Source organism: Mustela erminea, chromosome 9 (genome assembly GCF_009829155.1).
Source record: "Mustela erminea isolate mMusErm1 chromosome 9, mMusErm1.Pri, whole genome shotgun sequence".
NCBI lineage: Eukaryota > Metazoa > Chordata > Mammalia > Carnivora > Mustelidae > Mustela > Mustela erminea.
In genome coordinates, this window is record NC_045622.1 from 97,809,330 (window position 1) to 97,831,179 (window position 21,850).

At 39.1% G+C, this 21,850-nt stretch overlaps 1 protein-coding gene across 1 annotated transcript; it reads right to left on the minus strand.

Annotated features, from left to right (window-relative positions):
* Window positions 1–6,539: 6,539 nt before the first annotated feature.
* Window positions 6,540–12,430, minus strand: LOC116598899 (olfactory receptor 4C45-like). Its single transcript, XM_032358330.1, has 2 exons — window positions 11,549–12,430; window positions 6,540–6,551 (listed from the first exon to the last, which is right to left on the minus strand). The coding sequence occupies exons 1-2, from the start codon at window positions 12,428–12,430 to the stop codon at window positions 6,540–6,542; spliced, it is 894 nt and encodes a 297-aa protein (XP_032214221.1).
* Between the last annotated feature and the right edge of the window lie 9,420 nt (window positions 12,431–21,850).

A 21,850-nucleotide genomic window follows, 5' to 3' on the forward strand; every position in this document is an offset into this window, starting at 1 on the left:
CATTCATCTGTTGATGAACATCTAGGTTCTTTCCATAGTTTGGCTATTGTGGACATTGCTGCTATAAACATTCGGGTGCACATGCCCCTTTGGATCACTGCATTTGTATCTTTAGGGTAAATACCCAGTAGCACAATTCCTGCGTCATAACATAGCTCTATTTTCAACTTTTTGAGGAACCTCCATGCTGTTTTCCAGAGTGGTTGCACCAGCTTGCATTCCCGCCAACAGCGTAGGAGGGTTCCCCTTTCTCTGCATCCTCGTCAGCATCTGTCATTTCCTGACTTGTTAGTTTTATCCATTCTGACTGGTGTGAGGTGGAATCTCACTGTGGTTTTGATTTGTATTTCCCTGGTGCTGAGTGATGTGGAGCACTTTTTCATGTGCTGCACATGTGCTTTTCATGTGCTTTGCAGAAATGTCTGTTCATGTCTTCTGCCCATTTCTTGATTGGATTGCTTGTTCTTTGGGTATTGAGTTTGATGAGTTCTTTATATATTTTGAATACTAGCCCTTTATCTGATATGTTGCTTGCAAATATCTTCTCCCATTCTGTCAGTTGTCTTTTTTTTTTTTTTTTTTTTTGACTATTTCATTTGCTATGCAAAAGCTTTTGATCTTGATGAAGTCCCAATAGTTCATTTTTGGCCTTGCTTCCCTTGCCTTTGGCAATGTTTTTAGGAAGAAATTTTGCTTTGGTAGACATCAAGGAGGTTGCTGCCTGTGTTCTCCTCAAGGATTTTGATGGATTCCTTTCTCAGATTGTGGTCTTTCATCCATTTGGAATCTATTTCTGTGTGTGGTTTTTCAGTTTCATTTTTCTGCATGTGGCTGTTCAATTTTCCCAACATCATTTGTTGAAGAGACTGTCTTTTTTCCATCGGATATTCTTTCTTGCTTTGTCAAAGATTAGTTGTTCATAGAGTTTAGGGTCTATTTTTGGGTCCTTTATTCTGTCCCATTGATCTATGTGTCCGTTTTTGTGCCAGTACCACACTCTCTTGATGATAACAGCTTTGTAATAGAGCTTGAAGTCTGGAATTGTTATGTCGCCAACTTTAGCTTTCTTTTTCAACATTCCTCTGGCTATTTGAGGTCTTTTCTGGTTCTGTGTAAATTTTAGGATTATTTGTTCCAGTTCTTTGAAAAAAAATGGATGGGATTTTGATAGGGATTGCATTAAATGTGTAGATTGCTTTAGGTAGCATCAACATTTTCACAATATTTGTTCTTCCAATCTATGAGCATAGAACATTTTTCCATTTCTTTGCATCTTCCTCAATTAATTTGGTGTATACTCTATAGTTTTCTCAGTACGGATTCTTTACCTCTTTGGTTAGGTTTATTCCTAGGTATCTTACGGTTTTGGGTGCAATTGTAAATGGGATTGACTCCTTAACTTCTCTTTCTTCTGTCTTGCTGTTGGTATATAGAAATGCAATTGATTTCTGTGCAATGATTTTATATCCTGACACTACTGAATTCCTGTACAAGTTCTAGCAGATTTGGGGTGGAGTCTTTTGGGTTTTCCAACATAAAGTATCACATCATCTGCAAAGACTGATAGTTTGACTCCTTCTTTGCTGATTTGGATGCCTTTAATTTCTTTTTGTTGTCTGATTGCTAAGACTAGGACTTCTAGTAATATATTGAATAGCAGTGGTGATAATGGTCATCCCTGTCATGTTCCTGACCTCAGCGGAAAAGCTCTCAGTTTTTCTCCATTGAGAATGATATTAGCGGTGGGTTTTTCATAGATGGCTTTGATGATATTGAGGTATGTGCCCTCTATCCCTACACTTTGAATAGTTTGATCAAGAAATGATGCTGTAGTTTGTCAAGTGTTTTTTAGCATCTATTGAGAGTATCATATGTGTCTTATTCTTTCCTTTATTTATGTATTGTATCACATTGATTGATTTGTATATATTGAGCTAACCTTGTAGCCCAGGATTAAATCCCACTTGGTTGTGGTGAATAATCCTTTTAACGTACTGTTGAATCCTACTGGCTAGTATTTTGGTGATAATTTTCACATCTGTGTTCATCAAGGATATTGGTCCATAATTCTCTTTTTTGATGGGATCTTTGGTTTTGGGATCAAGGTATATGTTGGCATCATAAAATGAGTCTGGAAGTTTTCCTTCCATTTCTATTTTTTGGAACAGTTTCAGGAGAATAGGTATTAATTCTTCTTTAAATGCTTGGTAGAATTTTTCTGGGAAGCAGTCGGCCCTGGCTCTTGTTTCTTGGTAGATTTTTGATTACTGCTTTAATCTCCTTATTGGTTGTGGGTCTACTCAGGTTTTCTATTTCTTCCTTGTTCAGTTTTGGGAGTTTATATATCTCTAGGAATGCACCCATTTCTTCCAGATTGTCAAAGTTGTGGGTGTATAGTTGCTCATAATATGTTCTTATAATTCTTTTTATTTCTTTGTTGTTCATTATGATCTCTCTTTCATTCATGATTATATTAATTTGGGTTCTTTCTCTTTTCTTTTTGATATGTCTGGCCAGGGTTTTATCAATCTTATTAATTCTTTCACAGAACCAGCTCCTAGTTTCATTGATTTATTCTACTGTTCTTTTGGTTTCTATTTCATTGATTTCTGCTCTGATCTTTATTGTTTCTCTTCTTCTGCTGGATTTAGGCTTTCCTTTCTGTTCTTTATCCAGCTCCTTTAAGTGTAGGGTTAGGTTGTATACTTGAGACATTTTTTGTTTCTTGAGAAAGGCTTGTATCACTATTTTCTTCTCAGGACTTCCTTTGTTGTGTCCCACAGATTTTGAACAGTTGTGTTTTCATTATCATTTGTTTCCATGAATTTTCTAAATTCTTCTTTAATTTTCTGGTTGACCCATTAATTCTTTAGTAGGATGCTCTTTAGTCTCCATGTATTGGGTTCTTTCCAAATTACTCTTTTGATTGAATTCGAGCTTTAGAGCATTGTGGCATGAAAATATGCAGGGAATGATCCCAATATTTTGCTACCATTTGAGACCTGATTTGTGACCCAGGATGTGATCTATTCTGGAGAATGTTCCATGTGCACTAGAGAAGAATGTGTATTCTGTTGCTTTTGGATAGCATGTTCTGTATATGTCTGTGATGTCCATGTGGCCCAGTGTGTTATTTAAGACCTTTATTTCCTTATTGATCTTTTGCTTGGGTGATATGCCCATTTCAGTGAGGGGAGTGTTAAAATCCCCTACTATTGTTGCATTATTGTTGCTGTGTTTCTTTGATTGTGTTATTAATTGGTTTATATAATTGGCTGCTCCTATGTTAGGGGCATAGATATTTAAAATTGTAAGATCTTCTTGTTGGACAGAACCTTTGAGTATTATATAATGTCCTTCCTCATCTCTTATTATAGTCTTTGGCTTAAAAACTAATTTATGTGATATAAGGATTGCCACCCCAGCTTTTTTTTTGATGTTCATTAGCATGGGAAATTGTTTTTCACCCCTTCTCTTTAAATCTGGAGGTGTCTTTGGGTTTAAAATGAGTTTCTTGTAGACAGCATAGTGATGGGTCTTTTTTTTTTTTAATATATTCTGATACCCTGAGTCTTTTGAAGGGGGACATTTAGCCCATTTACACTCAGGGTAACTATTGAGAGAGATGAATTTAGTGCCATTGTATTGCCTGTATGGTGACTGTTACTGTATACTTTCTCTGTTCCTTTATGATCTACTACTTTTAGGTTCTCTCTTTGCTTAGAGGACCCCTTTCAGTATTTCTTGTAGGTCTGGTTTGGTGTTTACAAATTCTTTCAGTTTTTGTTTGTCCTGGAAGCTTTTTATCTCTCATTCTATTTTCAGTGTTAGTCTAGCTGCATATAGTATTCTTGGCTGTATGTTTTTACTCATTTAGTGCTCTGAATATATCATGTCAGTTTTTTATGACCTGCCAGGTCTCTGAGGATAAATCTTCTGTCAATCTAACATTTTTACCGTTCTATGTTACAGACTTTTTGTCCCAAGCTGCTTTCAGGATTTTCTCTTTGTCACTAAGATTTGTAAGTTTTACTATTAGATGGAGGGGTGTGGATCTATTCTTACTGATTTTGAAGGGGGTTCTCTGAACCTCCTGGTTTTTGATGCTTGTTCCTTTTGCCATATTAGGGAAATTCTCTTCAATAATTCTCTCCAATATACCTTCTGCCCTCCTCGCTCTTTCTTCATCTTCTTCTTCTGGAATGCCAATTATTCTAATATTGTTTCATCTTATGGTATCACTTATCTCTCAAATTCTCCCCTTGTGGCCCAGTAGTTGTTTGTCTCTTTTTCTCAACTTCTTTATTCTATATCATTTGGTCTTCCATATCACTAATTCTCTCTTTTGCCTCTTTTATCCTAGCAGTAAGAGTCTCCATTTTTTATTGCACCTCATTAATAGCTTTTTTGGTTTCAGCTTGATTTTATTTCTCCAGAAAGGGCTTTTATCTCTTCAGAAAGGGATTTTATTTCTCCAGATAGCTTTTCTCTAATAACTCCCCTGCCTTTTTTAAGCCCAGCTAGCTCCTTGAGAATCATCATCCTGAACTCTAGATCTGACACATTACCAATGTCTTTATTGATTAGGTCCCTAGCCTTCGGTACTTCCTCTTCTTCTTCTTCTTCTTCTTCTTCTTCTTCTTCTTCCTTTTTTTTTTTTGTGATGAGTTTTTCTGCCTTGTCATTTTATCCATATAAGAATATATGAATGAGAGAATAAAATACTAAAAGGGTGGCAAAGACCCTAGAAAAGTGCGTTAACCAAAGTAGAAGAGACCCCAAATTGTGGGGAGATGAAAGGGGGTAAAAAGAAGTTCTAAAACTTTTTTTTAATTAAAAGAAATATATATATTAGATGGTGAATAGAACAGAGCCACCCACTTGATTTTGGGTATATTCTGGTCTCTTAGAAGAAACTACCTCACAAAATTTTAAAGAAAGAAAAATATATATATACATATATACTCACAGACAAAAATAAGGGTAAACACGATGAAAAGATGAAAACGTAAAAAAAATTAAAAAAAACGTAAAAAAAATTCTAAAAAAGGAGTTGATAAAATATGTTGTTTGGTAAAAGAAAGGAAAAGAAAGTGAAGAGTTTTCTCAGGCTGGAGACTCAAACAAAGCCCTGTGCTAGATTTAGGGTATATTTTGATGTATTAGGAGAAGTTGTATCCCAAATTTTTTTAGAAGGAAAAACCAAAGTGTGTACAAAAAATGAAGTTAAATACAATGAAGGATGGAATGTGATTATAATAATAAAAGTTCAAAGAGATTTTTTTAAAGAAATGTATTGTTAAGATAAACTAGTTACAAATGTTAAAAGAGGAAAGAGTAAAAGTTTAAAAATTAGAATAAGAAAAAATTAAAATGAAAAAGAAGTAAATAACTGTGCTAGACTAAACAATCATGTGAAAAAGCCATGAATTCCATGCTTTGCTTTCCCATCCTCTGGAATTGCACTGTTCTCCTTGATCAGTCAGCTTGTTCTTGGCTGGATGTTCTTGCTGATCTTCTGGGTGAGGGGTCTGTTGTAGTGATTCTCAAGTGTCTTTGCCTGAGGAAGAATTACACCACCCTTGCCAGGGGCTGGGCTAAGTAATATGCTGGATTTCACCCTCAGGAACTTTTGTTCCCTGAAGGCTTTCTGTAGAGCTCTGGAGGACAGGAATGAAAATGGCAGCCTCCCAATCTCTGGCCCAGAAGAGCCAAGTGCTTGGGGCCCCACTCCTCAGTGCACCCTCAGAGAAAAGTGCTCTCACTCCCATCTCCCTGGTATCCGGCTGCACTCCGAGCTCACCTGGCCTGTGTCTGAGCATTTCTGTCTCTGGCACACAGCCCTATTTGGAGTCTCCAAACCCAGCAGATCCCTGCCTCCAGATAAGGTAGGTAAGTCTCCCCAGATCTGCCACTTGTGGGGTCCCTGCTCAAAGAGCAGTGGTCTGATTGTGCCACAGATCACAGTTTAAGGAATTCCTGAGCTGAGAGCTCACTCCTTGGCTCTGTCTCGATAGTCAGCTTCCCCACTCTGATACCTGGGAGGTCTGTTACACTCAGACACCCCCGATCCTTCTGTGACCCTGTTAGAGCTGAGACATGCTGTTCCTGTGAGGGCTCCACCCCGCTTAACCTCTGGAGCTATGTCCTTCAGTGGAGCAGAGTTTTTAAAAGTTCTGATTTTGTGCTCCATTGCTCTGTCACTTGCCGGGGACTGGCCCCCTCCCTCTACGGTCTATCTTCCCATCACCTAGGATTCACTTCTCTGCATGTCCTAACTTTCAGAAAATGGTCAATTTTCTGTTTCTAGAATTGCTGCTCTTCTTCTCGTTGATCTCCTATTGGATTTGTGGGTGTTTGGAATGTTTTGATAACTATCTAACTGAACTCCTGTGCCCTGATGTCATCTCAGCCTGCTACTCCTCTGCCATCTTGGCTGCCTGTCAACCTTCTTAAGTTTTTGAAGACTTATTTTGTGACCTAACATATGATCTTTCATAATCTTCCTTGTGCACTTGAGAAGAAAGTATTTTCCACTGCTATTGGATTGACTGTTTTATGCATATTTGGTAAGTCCATTTGGGAATAGTTTTATTCAAGTCCCCCGGATTCTTTTTTTTTCTTTTAACTTTTTATTTTTTCAGCAAAACAGTATTCATTATTTTTGCACCACACCCAGTGCTCTATGCAATCCGTGCCCTCTCCAATACCCACCACCTGGTTCCCCCAACCTCTCACCCCCTGCCCCTTCAAAACCCTCAGATTCCTAAAAAACAATCAGGATTTTGAAGTCTACTGGTTTCTTATTAATTTTTTGTCTATATATGTTCTATCCATCTTTGAAAGTAGAATATTGAAATCTCTTACTATTACTGTATTGTTGTCTATTTCTGCCTTTGTATCTGTTAATGTCCGCTTGAAGTATTTAGGTATTCTGATGTTGGGTGTATAAATATTTATAATTATTATGTCTTGCTGGTAAACTGACCATTTTATGATTATATAAAGTTCTTATTTGTGACAGTTCTTGTTTTAGAGTCTATTTCATCTGACATAGGTATAGTCCTGCCCTCCTGCCCTCTCTTAGTTTCCATTTGCATAGAATAACTGTTTCTTAGCACTTTACTTTGAGACAATGTGTGTCCTTAAATCTTATGTAAGTCTCTTGCAGAGAGCATAGAATGGGATTTAAAAAAACCCATTTAGCCACTCTAAGTCTTCTGGCTGGGGAGTTTAACCCATTTACATATAAAATAATTATTTATAGATAAGGACTGAGTCTAGCCATTTTGTTTTCTGTGTGTCTTGTAGTTCTCCTCTCCTTTTTTTTCCTTCCTTCCTTTCTTCATTCCTTTGTATTTTGTTGATTTTTTTGGTATTGTTATGCTTTCATGATTTTCTCTTTCTTTTGCAGAACTTTTGTCTTGGATCAAATTTGGATCTCCTTTTATTTGAGTTTTTTTCTCTTAGAATGGTACTCAATCTTTATCTCAGATTAATTCCCATTGCATTGATCTGCAAGTGTTCTAAATACTGACTTTCCAATTTGGATTTGTAGACTTTTTGTCTTGCTTATTCAATTATCATTAACTCTCTCTTTTTTCCTGGATGCTTTTGCTCCTATCACGTGAGGCAGAAATCCTTATAATACCAGGTGGCCACACATTTGCCTGTTCTTTGCAATCCTGTAGTGTAGGGGCTTGCAGATGGCCAGGTAGCAGTCGAGGGCCATCACTGTGAGCAGGATGATCTCCACTCCTCCAAAGAAATGCTCGGCAAAGAGCTGAGTCATGCACACACTGAAGGAGACAGTTTTCTTTTCCGTGAGTAAGTCAAGTATCATTTTGAGAGCTATGGTAGAAGAGCAGCAGCTGTCTACAAAGGACAAAAAAGATAGAAAGTAATACATAGGGGAGCCCAGGGCTCTGCTGGATTTGATTGTCATGTCAAGGAGTATATGTTGCCTGCCCCAGTGAGAAAGTAGATGATTATAAACACAGTGCACTAGAGTTTCTGCACATCTGGGTTCTGTGTCAGGCAAGGCAGGATGAATTCTGCCACATTGTTCATTTGTTCGTAAATCCAGTTTGGTATCTGGATAATAGATTTGTCTATGAATAGCACAGGGATTGCAATTGTGGCAGATGAGTTCTGATCAAGCAAATCATTTCTGTCAGGGTTGCTTTCTTTGAGACTAAAGGCAACTCCAGGCAGTTAAACTCAGACTTAAAGTTGTGCCTTATTATTAGTTATAATGAACACATTGTCTCTACACAGTCTGACTGACACACAGACATATGTGTACACACATTCATGCATACACTCATTCATATCCCCAAATACAGTTTTACAAATGCACATCCCTTCCTGTAATTACCTATGGTTGGATATTCTTCATACCATCACAAAAAAGAAAAAAAAAAGAAAAAAAATGGAAAAGAAAGAATAGAGTGCATTAATGCCTTCAAATAAAATAAAGATTTTTTTAAAAGTATATATGTAATTTCTGGCTGAAGAGGAACACATTAAGCAGATGCAATGGTACGAGAAACAGGAAAAATTAATGGATTCAGTTATATCAAGGTTTGGAACACACTGGAAAAATATGTTATCAAGGTTGACCTGTACCATGTAGGGATTTGATATTCAGTGCTCACCAAGGTAATTGTAGTCACCCATCTGTCACCATACAACAGTATTACAGTATTATTGATTATATTCCTTATGCTATACTTTTTAACTCTTTGATGTATTTATTTTATAGTGAAGCTTATACCTTTTAATCTCCTTTACCTATTTCACTCTTCTCCCCACAACCAACCACCTCTGGCATCCACCACTGGTAACCAGCACTTTGTTCTCTTACTTGAGTTTGTTCGCTTGTTTTGGGACAACATATATATGAGAAGGGAAAGGGTAAGAGGGAGAAGCAGACTCCCCACCAAGCAGGCAGCCTGATGCAGGACTCGATCTAAGGGATTCCAGGATCATGACCTGAGCCGAAGGTAGTCGGTAAACAAGCTGAGCCACCCAGGCAACCGGGACAACATATATTTTTAAAAGGCCTTCATGTAAAGTTAGATCCAACCTGATCTAAAGTCCTGAGAACATGAGAAATGTCAACATCACATGATATTCAATCCCTGGCTGTGAAATCACCCTCTGAAGACAAGTTTCTGAGCTCTTCCTCAGGAATCCCAAGCTCCGTGCAGAGATAGGTCTGTTGGTTTCTGGCACTGGGCTCTCCCTTCTCCTTCTCCCAGAGTGGCAGAAGGAGATCCATCCATCAGGGAGAGGTTTTTGAAATAAGTTCTGCTCAGACATGTCATGGTTGCTCCAGCCAGCTCCCCATTGGTTATTGCAGAGATGTTTAAGGGCATTTGTGTCCTAGACTAGGAGTTGGTGGGGGGCTGGCTTTTAGTGTCCAGAGATCTGTTCACAGTTCCCATTAGATTCCTTGATGAGAAAACTCACTGCTATGCAGTTCCTACTCATATACAGATGCCTTTTACGACATTTGAAGTACAGTGAGGCTGGCATAGATGTTTGGTCTTCCTGTGATCATGGTTAATGAATGATGGTTGGTAGTGGTGTTCTGGGGCTCCTCTTGTCAGCAACCATTGACCCTGGCTTACTTTCTGTGCTGGTGACATCTCTGAAAGCTATAACCAAATCTGAGCAATATCACTAGTTTTTAGCTGATTCATTTTTTTCAATCTAAATTGTTTAATTTTTACAGCCTGAGAGTATGCAATGCTATTTCCATTTTACAGGTTGAAAAAAATCAGTAGAGAGATGAAGCACAATGGTTACATTGACAAGGGTAATTAATGCAGGAGACAAGATGAGTAATCAAATCTGGTTGATCCAAAGCTTTTAATCTCTGACTTCAAAGCATCTATTTCTGAATTATCTTTGAATTTCCTTATACAAATATTATGGATTATTTTCTGTAATCCAGATGTGTGGTCATTGTTGTTCAATTTTGTGACACAGACTTATTTCTACATCACTGGTAATTTCCTGTCCCAGCTATTCAGACTCTTCCTTAGTCCATGTCTAAAATACAATTTATTTATTTATTTATTTATTTTATTATATTAGTCGACATACAATACATAGTTACCTTTTTATTTTTAATTTTATTTATTTGACAGACAGAGACCACAAGTAGGCAGAGAGGCAGCAGAGAGAGAGGGGAAACAGGCTCCCTGCCTAGCAGAGAACCCAATGTGGGCCTCGATCACAGGATCCCAGGATCATGACCTGAGCTGAAGGCAGAGGCTCAGCCCACTGAGCCATCCAGGTGCCCTATCATTATCTTTTGATGTATTGTTCCAAGATTAGTTGTTTACATATAACACCCAGTGCCCCATGCAATACATGCTCTCCTAAATACTCACCGCCAGACTCACCCATCCCCCCAATTCTCCACACCTCTAAAACCCTCAGTTTGTTTCTTGGAGTCTACAGTCTGTCATGGTTAGTCTTCCCCTCTGTTTCTACCCTTCACTTTTCTTTCCTTAACCTAATATCCTCCATGTTATTCCTTACCCTCAACAAGTAAGTGAAACCATGTGATAATTGGCTTTCTCTGCTTGACTTATTTCACTCAGCATAATCTCTTCCAGTTCCATCCATGCTGATGCAAAAGTTGGGTATTCGTCCTTTCTGATGGCTGAGTAATATTCCATTTAAAACACAACTTTGACATACAGTTGTTTTCTGCCTTAACTCTACAAACTTGATCAGTTATATTTTTTTTGCATCAGCCAATTCTGCCTCTTATTCTTGTGCAGACAATTGTATACTGCAGGGAATGGTGGTGCTGTAAGTTTTAAAATGTACCTTTGTGTGCAAGTGTTCTCTTATTGGGACCGCGAGAAGTAAAGAATGCTTTGTTGCTGTGGTGCAGGGATATTTATTAACCTCTCAAATTCAGGAAGATAAGAAAAAGTATATTTGGATGGAAGTACTTCTTCAAGACTCACTGGCTTTCTATACAATATTGCATATATAGAACTTTTCCTCTTATAAAATAAAACTTCATTCTAGCTGTAGTGCAGGGTGTAGAGAGTATTGAAAATATTGCTGCAGAACCATTTCATACCAACAATCAGGGCTACATTATGACTTCTGTGGTCCCTTTCTACTTTGACCTCATGAGTCCTTCTCCATAAAAATTATTAAAGATCATATTTTATGAATGCATTGGTATAACAATGACATACTCCAACTTGGATTTGGATTATATTCAATTTTATCTTCTTATTTTAAAAGAAATTAAGCATTTCAAGGAATCCTAGAATTATGTGGGCTCTAGGCACTGTGCCTACTATTCCTGGGTGGATATGTTGACCTTGCCCATAAAATATATGATCCTGAAGAAAAGTGATCCAAACAGGACAATTGACTGTCCCACATTTAATCAAGTAAGAAGGGGAATAAATCTCTCTAAATATTCAATAGATATTTTAATGTAAATACTCTAATCCCAAGATTCATTATCACCAATTTTTGTTATTTGCCTCCAGAGTTTCTTTATGACATTTTTCACTTCTGCATTTCTGAGGGTGTAGATCAATGGGTTCAACATGGGAGTGACTAGGGTACAAAACACAGTCACAGCTTTGTCAGCAGGGAAGGAGGTCATGGGTCTCAGATACAGGAATGAACAAGGTACAAAGAATAAGATGACAACAGTTACATGAGAAGCACAGGTAGACAGGGCTTTGCGACGTCCTTCAGAGCTTTTAGTCCTCAGGGAGTGCAGGATGACAATATAAGAAGCAACCAGCATAGAAAAAGTGAGCAGACAAAGTGACCCGCTGTTGGCAGCAATCAGGGGCCCCAAAGTGTGAATGTCTGTACAGGCTAGTTCCAGGAGAGGTATTAAATCACACATAAAATGATCAATAACATTGGGGCCACAGAATGGTAACTGGACCATGAACAGAACCTGTATCCCTCCATGAATAAAGCCTAAAATCACAGCCATTCCCACCAAGAAAGCACAGACAGGTCGGCTCATGGTGGTCGTGTAATGCAAGGGCTTACAGATGGCTACATAGCGGTCATAGGCCATGGCAATTAATAAGATGATCTCAGCTCCCGCAAAGAAATGTTCAGCAAAGAGCTGAGTCATGCAGCCATCGAAGGATATGGTGTTCATGTCAGAGAGCAAGTCAAAGATCATTTTGGGTGCTATGGATGAAGAGTAGAAACCATCTATAATGGATAAATAGGACAGAAAAAAGTACATGGGAGATCCCAGGGCTGGGCTGATGAAGATGGTGATGGAGATGAGAAGATTACCTGCCAGTGTAATCAAGTAGGTGATTAAAAGCACAGCAAATAGGAATTTCTGCAGTTCTGGATTCTGGGTCAGGCCCAGCAGAATGAATTCTGTCACATTGCTCTTCCTTTCCATGAAGTCAGCTTTAGTTATGAGCCTATGGTTCATCTGGAAAGATCACAATTTCTGAGTAGTATTTTGAATTCAACACTGAAATCTTCCGTCACCTCTTTAGTCCTGGCCTATGGGTTTGCTGGAGCTACACTTTCCACTCACTTCAACCACTTTGGAAACTGTTATAAAAGAGAGTAGATAGAGGTAGATAGAGGTTACCTTTCTCTTACTCATCGAAATTTCATAATGACAATATGTTTCAATAATCAGAAAAAAAGGAAAATGTTATTATGACGGTTGACTCCTGATTGACTTCAAAGCTCTGGCTCTAAAATCTTATGGATGGCTCTTTTCTTTCTGATTTTGGTACAGATTTCATCAATAGCAATTATTCTGAGGTTATGGTTGCCCATTGACATGAATATTTATGGGCATATGAACACAATATTCTTTAAAATGTGAAATGTACAGCAGATAGAAAAGTGCTATCCTTCCTATATCTACAGCAGCTGTGCTTTTTGAGCTAGGATTCCTTTCTGTCAAATGAATGCACATGCACACTGAGAAACAGACCTGCAGATGGTATATTTCCCCTTCAGGATGCTAAGGGCCCATCTTTATAACAGCTCTTTGATCTGCATTCACTCCACTGCCCTGGATATTGTATCTGACTCTACAAGACTCATACACACTCACTCTTCTCACATCTTTGGATGCAGAAATGGAAGCGGTCCAAAGTCCACTGAAAACTCCTCAGTAGTTCTTAAGTTAATTTTCTGTGCACTGATCTTTCATCAGATAGAATAATGGTCTGGTGCAGAAAAGGTGGTTTTATTAAAGCACGAGCACATGACCTGTGGGCAGAAAAAACTGCTACACCAGGGTTGTGAGGGATGGCTGCGTGTGTACTTGGGGCTTGGGGGAGGTAAGGAAAAAGGAGGTTTCAAAAAGATTTTTCCCTTTTTAAAAACTCAGAGGATCCTGGAGGCTTTGCCTTTGTCAGGTTAAGGTTGTTTTTCTCTCCAGCAAGGCATTAACATTAAGACATTTGGGAACTTCCTGTCACCCATATCCCATCTCCGAAATAGATTAATAAGTATTATTAATAATAATTAGTAATTATTAATAATAATCATTAATAATCCTAGTCATATTTTACAAATGGAATGAAATGAATCATGAAGTTTCCCTGAATTTCCTACTGTTTTGGGAAAAATGTTATCTAAGATAATAGAAGTTTTTCTTTTGACACTAAGTTTAATCATGTGAGAGAGACTTGAAAGTTTCATTTCTGATTGTTTGAAAAATTGAATATATACAAGAATATATTCTTTTTTTGAATGATCTGTACCAGGATTTTCAATAGTGAGTACATGTTACACATGATCATAGCATATTTAATTCCTTCTACCCTTTTCTTTCTCCTTTCCCTATCCCTGCTGAAAAACATAACAACTTATTTTTCCTCAAAAGTTTCTGGACACAGAAGTCAGCAGTCAGCATCATGACTTTTCAGCTACAGTAAAGGCGTAGAAGAGTGCCTGGGTGCCTCAGTCAGTCAAGTCATGATCCTGAAGTCCCAGGACTGAGTCCTTGGATTGAGTCCAGCTTTGGGGTCCCTGCTTAGCAGGGAGTCTACTTCTCCTTCTGCCCTCCACTGTGCTTTACTCTCTCTCTCTCAAATAAATAAATAAAATATTAAAGAAATAAAAGTGAGGAAAGTATCTTTTGTTTTCCAGAAAGCTCAGTCTCTTTAGTTTCTTCTCTATCCATGGCTGCTATAGGTGGGAACTATGTGCTTCATCATCCCTAATAGATTTACTCCACTAATTCTAACTTCAGTGTGGCAACATAAGTCATGAAAAGTGGAGCCAACTTGAAATAATCACACATAGAAACCTACCAAAGCAATCTACTTCTACATATACATTAACCACAATTTTTAAAAAGGGACCTTGGTTGTTCTCAACAGCATCTTGTGTGGCAGCATTATAAATCACGTTTTGCTGGTATTTTCATGTCATCATGTTCAAATTCATGTTTAGAGAAAAAGGTTTACTTCATTTCACAGAATCTAGCTATAAAAACTATTCAGTAAAAGTAATTTGTGAAAATTAAGTTAATCTGTTTAAAATTTGTGGAAAAAGATTGAGTTATTACTGACTTGGATCTATTTTGTTGTGGATTCCAGTGTTTTTACATTGCACCCAGGCATTGTTTTCTTCCCCTGAGAGCATAGCCTCATAGCTGCAAATATACTTTATGAACTAACAAGTGGGTCACTTGAATTCTCCCTCTGAGAACTCTCTCAGTCTTGGTCATTTTAGTCTATTTTAGTTCCCATTGTCAGAATTTACCCAGAAAATAAGCTGTTTTAGTTAGGAAACTTCAACACTTTGGGTTAAATTTCTACTTACTTTCTTGGCCTCCTTTGAAAGTATAAATGCGTCTTCATAATACATATATTTTTCAAAGATCAGAAGTACATTCAATCTAAAGTAAGAATAATGGAACAAAAAATTCATCAAAAAAGCGAGTGTATAGAACTATAACATGTAGAAGTGCAACCGCTTGATTGGATATATATATATTTTTCAAATCTTGCCTAATTTATGTTTCCCAGCAAGTCCAAGAGTAGTGTGGAGAGAATTCTTTTAATTCCCACCTTTAATCTGCTGAGATTGAGAGCATGTCTCCTCTATGAATCTTAAGCTTGTTGGTATATGCTCTGCCTCTGTCTTTTACTTAAATGTCCTGTAATTCTTTCTTCATAGACTCTAGAGAAATATTTAAATAGACTTTCACGAAGTGCAGGATTTGATAGTGCATTGACCTCTTAAGTCCTCAGAGGATTAGTAATTGGTCCTGTTGGAATCTTTGCTGGAAGCCTCAGTCACAGTTTTTTTGCTTACTCCCCCTTGGTACTCACAAATATCATTAGAAGCCAGTTTTAGAAATGGGGGTGTGCTTTGGTGAGACATGTGTCTGTGGCTATAATTTAGGGTGAGGTTTTGTTAAGACAGGTTGGAAAGATTCCTGACAGGGCTTTGCTGCTCATTTCGACATTGTTGAGCCTGGCACAGGATGGGGGTGGTTTAGGCATAGGTCAGAGTTCAGAGGATGGATTTCTCTCTGAATATATCACTGTTCTAAGTTTATAGTGGTCCTGAGAATAGAAATGCCAGTTTTCAAGGTTATGTGCTATGTAACTCTGGAAGACTGGCATTTTTATTAGTTGCAACAATGGAGGCTCATATGGCATAATTCTCATATACAAAGATTGGATAATTTATGAGCCATAAATCCATCAACCTTCTTTGGTGTGTGTATTGAGATGAAAGATTCTCATGATTTGTTCATGGGAATATAGCTTTTTTCTCTATAGCTCACAGAAGGAATCATGCAGATTTACAGTAAAGAACAGTATTTCCACATGGTAGGGGTGGAGAAAATCCCACTGAGCCAAACATTATACATAAAGACATTCAGAGGTAGAGGATTGAAAAACTACAGAAAGGAGGCTCCAGTACAGTCTTTTCTCCCTCAGCTTCTGGGGTGTTGAGGAGCTGGTTGAAATCCTGCACCAAATCACCTTGAAAAAGTCAACATTGGATTGGGATTTCGATAGGGATTATACAGACTCTAGATCACTTTGGATAGTATGAACATCTTCACAACATTGATTCCTACATTTTAGAAAGACGTCATGTCTTTCCATTTATTTGCGCTTTTATTTGTTTTAATTTTCTTTCATAAATGTTTTGTTGTTTTCAGTTTGCAAATCTTTTTAATTTTTTAGTTCAGTTTGATTTCTATGTATTTCATTTCTTTTTCTTTTCTTTTTTCTTTCTTTCTTTCTTTTTTTTTTTTTTTTGGTAACAGTAATTCTGACCTTATAAAGGAAGTTCAGGTGTGTTTTTACTTTGCAATTTTTAGAAGTGTTTGAGGAGTGGCATTTATTCTCCTTAAATGTTGTGTTGTAGATTTCACCAGTGAAGCCCTCTAGTCTTGGGATTTTCTCTCTTCAGAGGTTTCTCCTTATGAATTTAGTTTTCTTGTTCATTATTGATCTGTTCAGGTTATATATTTCCTCATGCATCAGATTTAATAGATTCTATGTTCCTAGGAATTTATCTATTTCTTCCAGGTTAACCAACCTTTTTAGCATATAATTGGAGTAGTGTCTTATAATCCTTTTATTTCTGTGGCATGAGTTTTAATGTCCTCTGTTCCATGTGTGATCTCTTCTTAGACCAGCTAACGTTTGACAATTTTGTTTTACTTTAAAAACTACTCTTGGTTTGAATGATATTTTTCTATTGTTTTCCTAGTCTCCATTTCATTGATTTCCACTGTCCTCTTAATTATTCCTTCCTCTGGAAACTTTGCGCTTAGTTTTTTTTTTTTTTTTCATTTCTTGAAGCATAATGTTTGGTCTCTTGAGATCTTTTTAAATGTAGGTGTTCATTGCTACAAATTTTTGTCTTAGTATTGCTTTTGCTACATCATATAGGTTTTAGTCTGTAGTTTAAAGTTATTTTGTTTTGACATATTTCTAAGTCTGCTTTTTATTTCTTCTTTGACACAAAGTTTGTACAATAATGTGTTATCTAATTTCCATGTATTTGTGAATTTTTCAGTTTTCCTTCTGCTATTGGTTTTGTTTCACTTCACTGTGTTCAGAAAAGATACCTTTGTAGGATTTCAACCTTAAGTTTCTTTTAATTTTTAATTTTTTATTAACATATAATGTATTATTAGCTGTTGCGCTCTCCCTGCCCTCAGAGATGACGCAACACACACAGGTAGATGCACAAGCTCTTGTTTATTCCCTGGTCGATCTTTCTCCTCCCCTTGTGGGGAAGTTCCCTTGCCTTATATAGGGCATAACAGCCAATCACAGAGATGTTCACGTGAACAGGGAGTATACAGCCAATCACAGAGGTGTTCACGTGAACAGGAGGTATCTGGGGCTTATAGGCAGTGGTGGCATACGGTGCTCATGTGACGAGCACGAGGTCACGTGTGGCCAGGGTGGATGTTTTTTAGGCTGTCCGTACTGCTCTGGTGCCATCTTAGGGATGAGACCGGCGCCATCTTGGGGGTGTGACCCCGACAGCTCCCCCTTCTTTATTTATTTGTATGGATAAGGGACCGTGCCTGTCTTAGGTTGGGACGATCAACTTGCGTCCTTACCCATCATCAAATACTGCAGAGCATGCTGCAGCTTCTGTCTTAGGTTGGTACACCGTTACCGTCCTCATTACCTGTCATTGACTACCGGTCCAGCATGCTAAGCCATACTTGGGGTGAGCTACCATGCTCTGTGGCTACCAAGGCTTGATGTACAGCCTGCCGGTCCTGGCTAATGTGTGTTGGAGGGACCTTATCCAACGCAGGGCCAGGAGGAGGACAAGGAGCACAATACAGCAGAGTGCAATAGTCCCAAACCAGGATTTCCCAAAAGCCACCACTGCCTGCATAGTTTGTAGGAATTGGGAGGCCGTGAGAGGGTTGACTCTTGTGGCATTGATCTGCAGAATCTCCATCTGGAGGGAGGCTGTCAGATTGTGGAATTTGGCTGACCAGGTGCCGTTGAACATCTAAGATAATTCTTGGGAGAGGTTCGCTGCTCGGGAGAGATTAGAATACAAGTTAGATGTGATGCATATGCCCGATAAGGGCTGGATACAACTGGTGGAGAGAATTTGAATGTACTCGTCGTTTCAGGCGTTCTGGAACCCAAACCGGAGTCGGCTGGTCCTGAGGGAAAACACAAACGGAACCACGGACCCATCGTAGGACCGGGTCCAGACCCTTCCATAGTCCTGTCAGAATGTCTTTCCATTTTACCCAGTCATTGAGATTGACCTCCTGACGCGAGTGGCGATCTGCTGCCGATCGTCCTATTGCGTCCATGACCAAAAAATTTAAAGTAAAGAGAGTGGTCTTGAGTTTGTCCTTAGGGGACTTGTAGGTGGCCCATATTCCCCCTTTTTGTTTTATTAATTGATTTTTCAGGGTCAAGTGTGCTCATTCGACAATTCCTTGCCCTTGAGGGTTGTAGGGTATGCCTGTGACTAGATGTATGTGAAATGTATCAGCAAAATTTTTAAAGCTGTGTGATGTGTAAGCAGGCCCATTGTCGGTTTTGATTTGTTTTGGGATGCCCCAAAAGGCAAAGTTTGTCAAACAATGTTGAATGACATCTCTGACCTTTGCTCCTGTATGTAAGGAGGCCATAATGACCCCCGAGTATGTGTCTACTGAGACATGTACATATTTTAAGTTGCCGAATTCAGGGATGTGTGTAATATCCATTTGCCACACATGATTGGGTAGTATTCCACGTGGGTTTACTCCAAAGGAGGGTGCTGGGATAAGAGGGGCACAGTGCCGGCAAGACTTAACAATCTGTTGAGCAAGGATTTTCGGTATTTGAAATTTTCTGTGGAGTGTAGTGGAATTTACATGGAATTTTTCATGGAATAATTTGGCTTGTTCTTCTATGGAGAATATAAAAGGTGTTTTTGTGATAAAGTCTGCCTTTTCATTACCCGTAGATAAGGGTCCTGGAAGACGTGTGTCAGCCCTAAGGTGTCCTGCAAAGAAGGGTTGTGTATGCTGTAAGATCAGCTTTTGTAGGGATTTGAAGTAAGAAGCAACAGTGGAGGCAGGTGCAATATAAGGCACTGTTTCTAGAACTGATAGAGAGCTAATGACATAATTGCTATCTGATAGTAGATTGAAAGGATCGTCAGGAAATGTTGAAAAAGCCAAAATGACTGCTGCCAGTTCTGCAAGTTGTACAGAGCCAGATGGTACCAGGATTGTATAGCTTTTTCCTGCAGTTATTACCGTTCCCACTCCATTTTTTGAGCCATCAGTAAAGAGTGTTAAGCAATCTTTTAAGGGGGTTGTTTTTGTGATTAGTGGGTAGACAATAGGGGTGTTTTTACAGAATTAAATCCAGGGGTGTTTTGGATAGTGGTTATCGAAGGTTGCAATAGTAGTGAAATGGAGAATGGCCCAATTTGTGTCATGATTGATGAGCCAATTAATTTGGTCTGGTCCGTAGGGGGTAATGATAGTATGTGGCTGTGAGCCAAATGTGGCGAGGCAGTCCTTTAGCCCCTTCTGTAGAAGCAAGGCCATGGCTTCAGGGTAAGGTTGTAATGTTTTAGATGGGGGGCTAGGTAAATGAACGCTTTGTAAGGGGCCACCCTGCCAAATGATGGCAGTAGGGCTATGAGGCTCTGGTAGTATTATTAATAATAAGGGTTGATCTGGATCACGGCGTGTGATCTGACATGATTCTAATCGTTGTTGGACTAAGGTGATGGCTTGCCTAGCCTCGGGGGTAAGACTTCTTTTTGAGCTTAAGTCTGCGTCACCCTTAAGAATATCAAATAGGGGCTTTAACTCTGCTGTAGTTAGTTTTAAGTAGGGTCGAAGCCAGGCAATGTTACCTAACAATTTCTGAAAGTCGTTAAGGGTGTTTAGATTGTCCAGCCTAAAGCTGAGTTTTAGAGGCCGTACCATCATGCACGAAAGATGTGTGCCTAAATAGGTTTGTAAATCTCCTTTTTGTATTTTATCTGGTGCTATGGTGAGGTGCCATTCCTTTAATTCTGCTGTTAGAAATTGGAGTGCCTTATCAAGCTCTTGGTTGTTTTTATGCGATAATAAAATATCATCCATATAATGGTATAGTAACAACATGGGAAATTTGTGTCTGGTTGTTCTTAAAGCCTTGTCAACATACATTTGGCACAAGGTAGGGCTATTGGTCATACCTTGTGGTAAGACTGTCCATTCATATCTCTGATCTGGTTGGGAGTGATTAATTGCTGGCAAGGTAAATGCAAATCTCCAACAGTCATCCTTATGTAATGGAATGGAGAAGAAGCAATCTTGTATATCTATAATAATTGTGGGCCATCCTTTTGGTATTGCAGAAACAAGAGGTGAGCCACATTGGATAGGGCCCATAGAGTACATTTGAGCGTTTACTGCTCAGAGATCATGGAGTAGCCTCCATTTACCTGATTTTTTTCCTTATAACAAATATGGGTGTATTCCAAGGGGATGTCGAAGGGAGAAGATGCCCAGCATCCAATTGTTCCTTTATTAAACCTTTGGCTGCCTCTAATTTTTCTTTAGTTAGGGGCCACTGAGGAATCCAGCGAGGTCTATCGTCTTTCCATTTTAAAGGTATGGCATGTTCAGTGGCCCCTATTAAAAACCCAGACCTTGATTCTTCTGGAAGTGCTTTGAGAGTGCTATCAGTTGAGTTATGCCTTGCTCTTGTTTCCCTAACCCTCGGCCCATTGTATATCCCATTGACTGCATCATTCCCTTGACAGGACCATTGAACAAATTCTCCGTGGTTAGTTTTAAATCCATTTGTGCTAGGATATTGCGCCCCCAAAGTGATATAGGTAGGGCACAAATGTATGGTTGGAATAGTCCGGTATGGCCCTCTCTGTCCTTCCATTGCAATGTTGCTGCACTTTGGTTGGGGCTTTGTGCAACTCCCAGGCCCAGTAGTGTTTGGTTGGCTTTGACTATAGGCCAATCTTTAGGCCAGGCAAGGGACCTTATAATGCTTTTGTCAGCTCCGGTATCGAGCAGACCCAGGAAGTCCCTTCCTCGGATGGTTATGGTTAATAACGGCCTGTCCTGTAATCCCAGGGTTAAACAAGCGAGAGGCTCTACGGAGGAACCGAAATCTTTAGTTCCTCGGGGGGTGTTCTTATATGCATAAAGATCATGTTGGCTAGGTAGAATAAGCATTTGAGCTATCTTATCTCCCGGGGTTATGACCGTTATGCCTTTTGGGGAGGATACCATAATTTTCACTTGTCCTTGAAAATCAGAATCAATAACACCTGGGTGCACAATTAATCCCTTCAAGGTAGTGGAACTCCTTCCTAACAGGAGGCCGACTGTCCCTTGGGGTATTGGTCCCTGCCAATCTGATTCCACCGTCTGCACCTCCATGTCAGGAGTTAAGACCAATCTGGAGGTGGCACAAAGGTCCAATCCTGCGCTTCCTACTGTGGCCTTCCTTGGCTCGTAAGTGGATGCCAACTCATGGGCACTTGTTGTATCACTCCGTACATTTGTTGTGGGCCCCGGAGTGAAGGGCCCGAATTCCCGTTTTTTGTAGTTTAGGATTAGGACCTAGGAAATTTCCCTGTCTATCTCTTACAGAGGTGCAAGTATTACTCCAATGATTCCCTTTCTTACATCTAGGACAGAGCTTGGGTTTTTGGCTTTGTTTGGCTTGTTCGGAGTGCCGTTTGTTTGGACATTGTACTTTCCTGTGGCTGAATTGCCCGCAGGAAAAGCAGGCACCCGGATTAGACCGAGATGGCTTCTGAAAACCATAACTTGAAAGGCCCTGGGTAATGGCTGCCGTAAGGACCTGCCCTTGTA

Coding starts and splice junctions, on each gene's coding strand:
- LOC116598899 (XM_032358330.1), bottom strand. CDS start 12,430: ATGGAAAGGAAGAGCAATGTGACAGAATTCATTCTGCTGGGCCTGACC.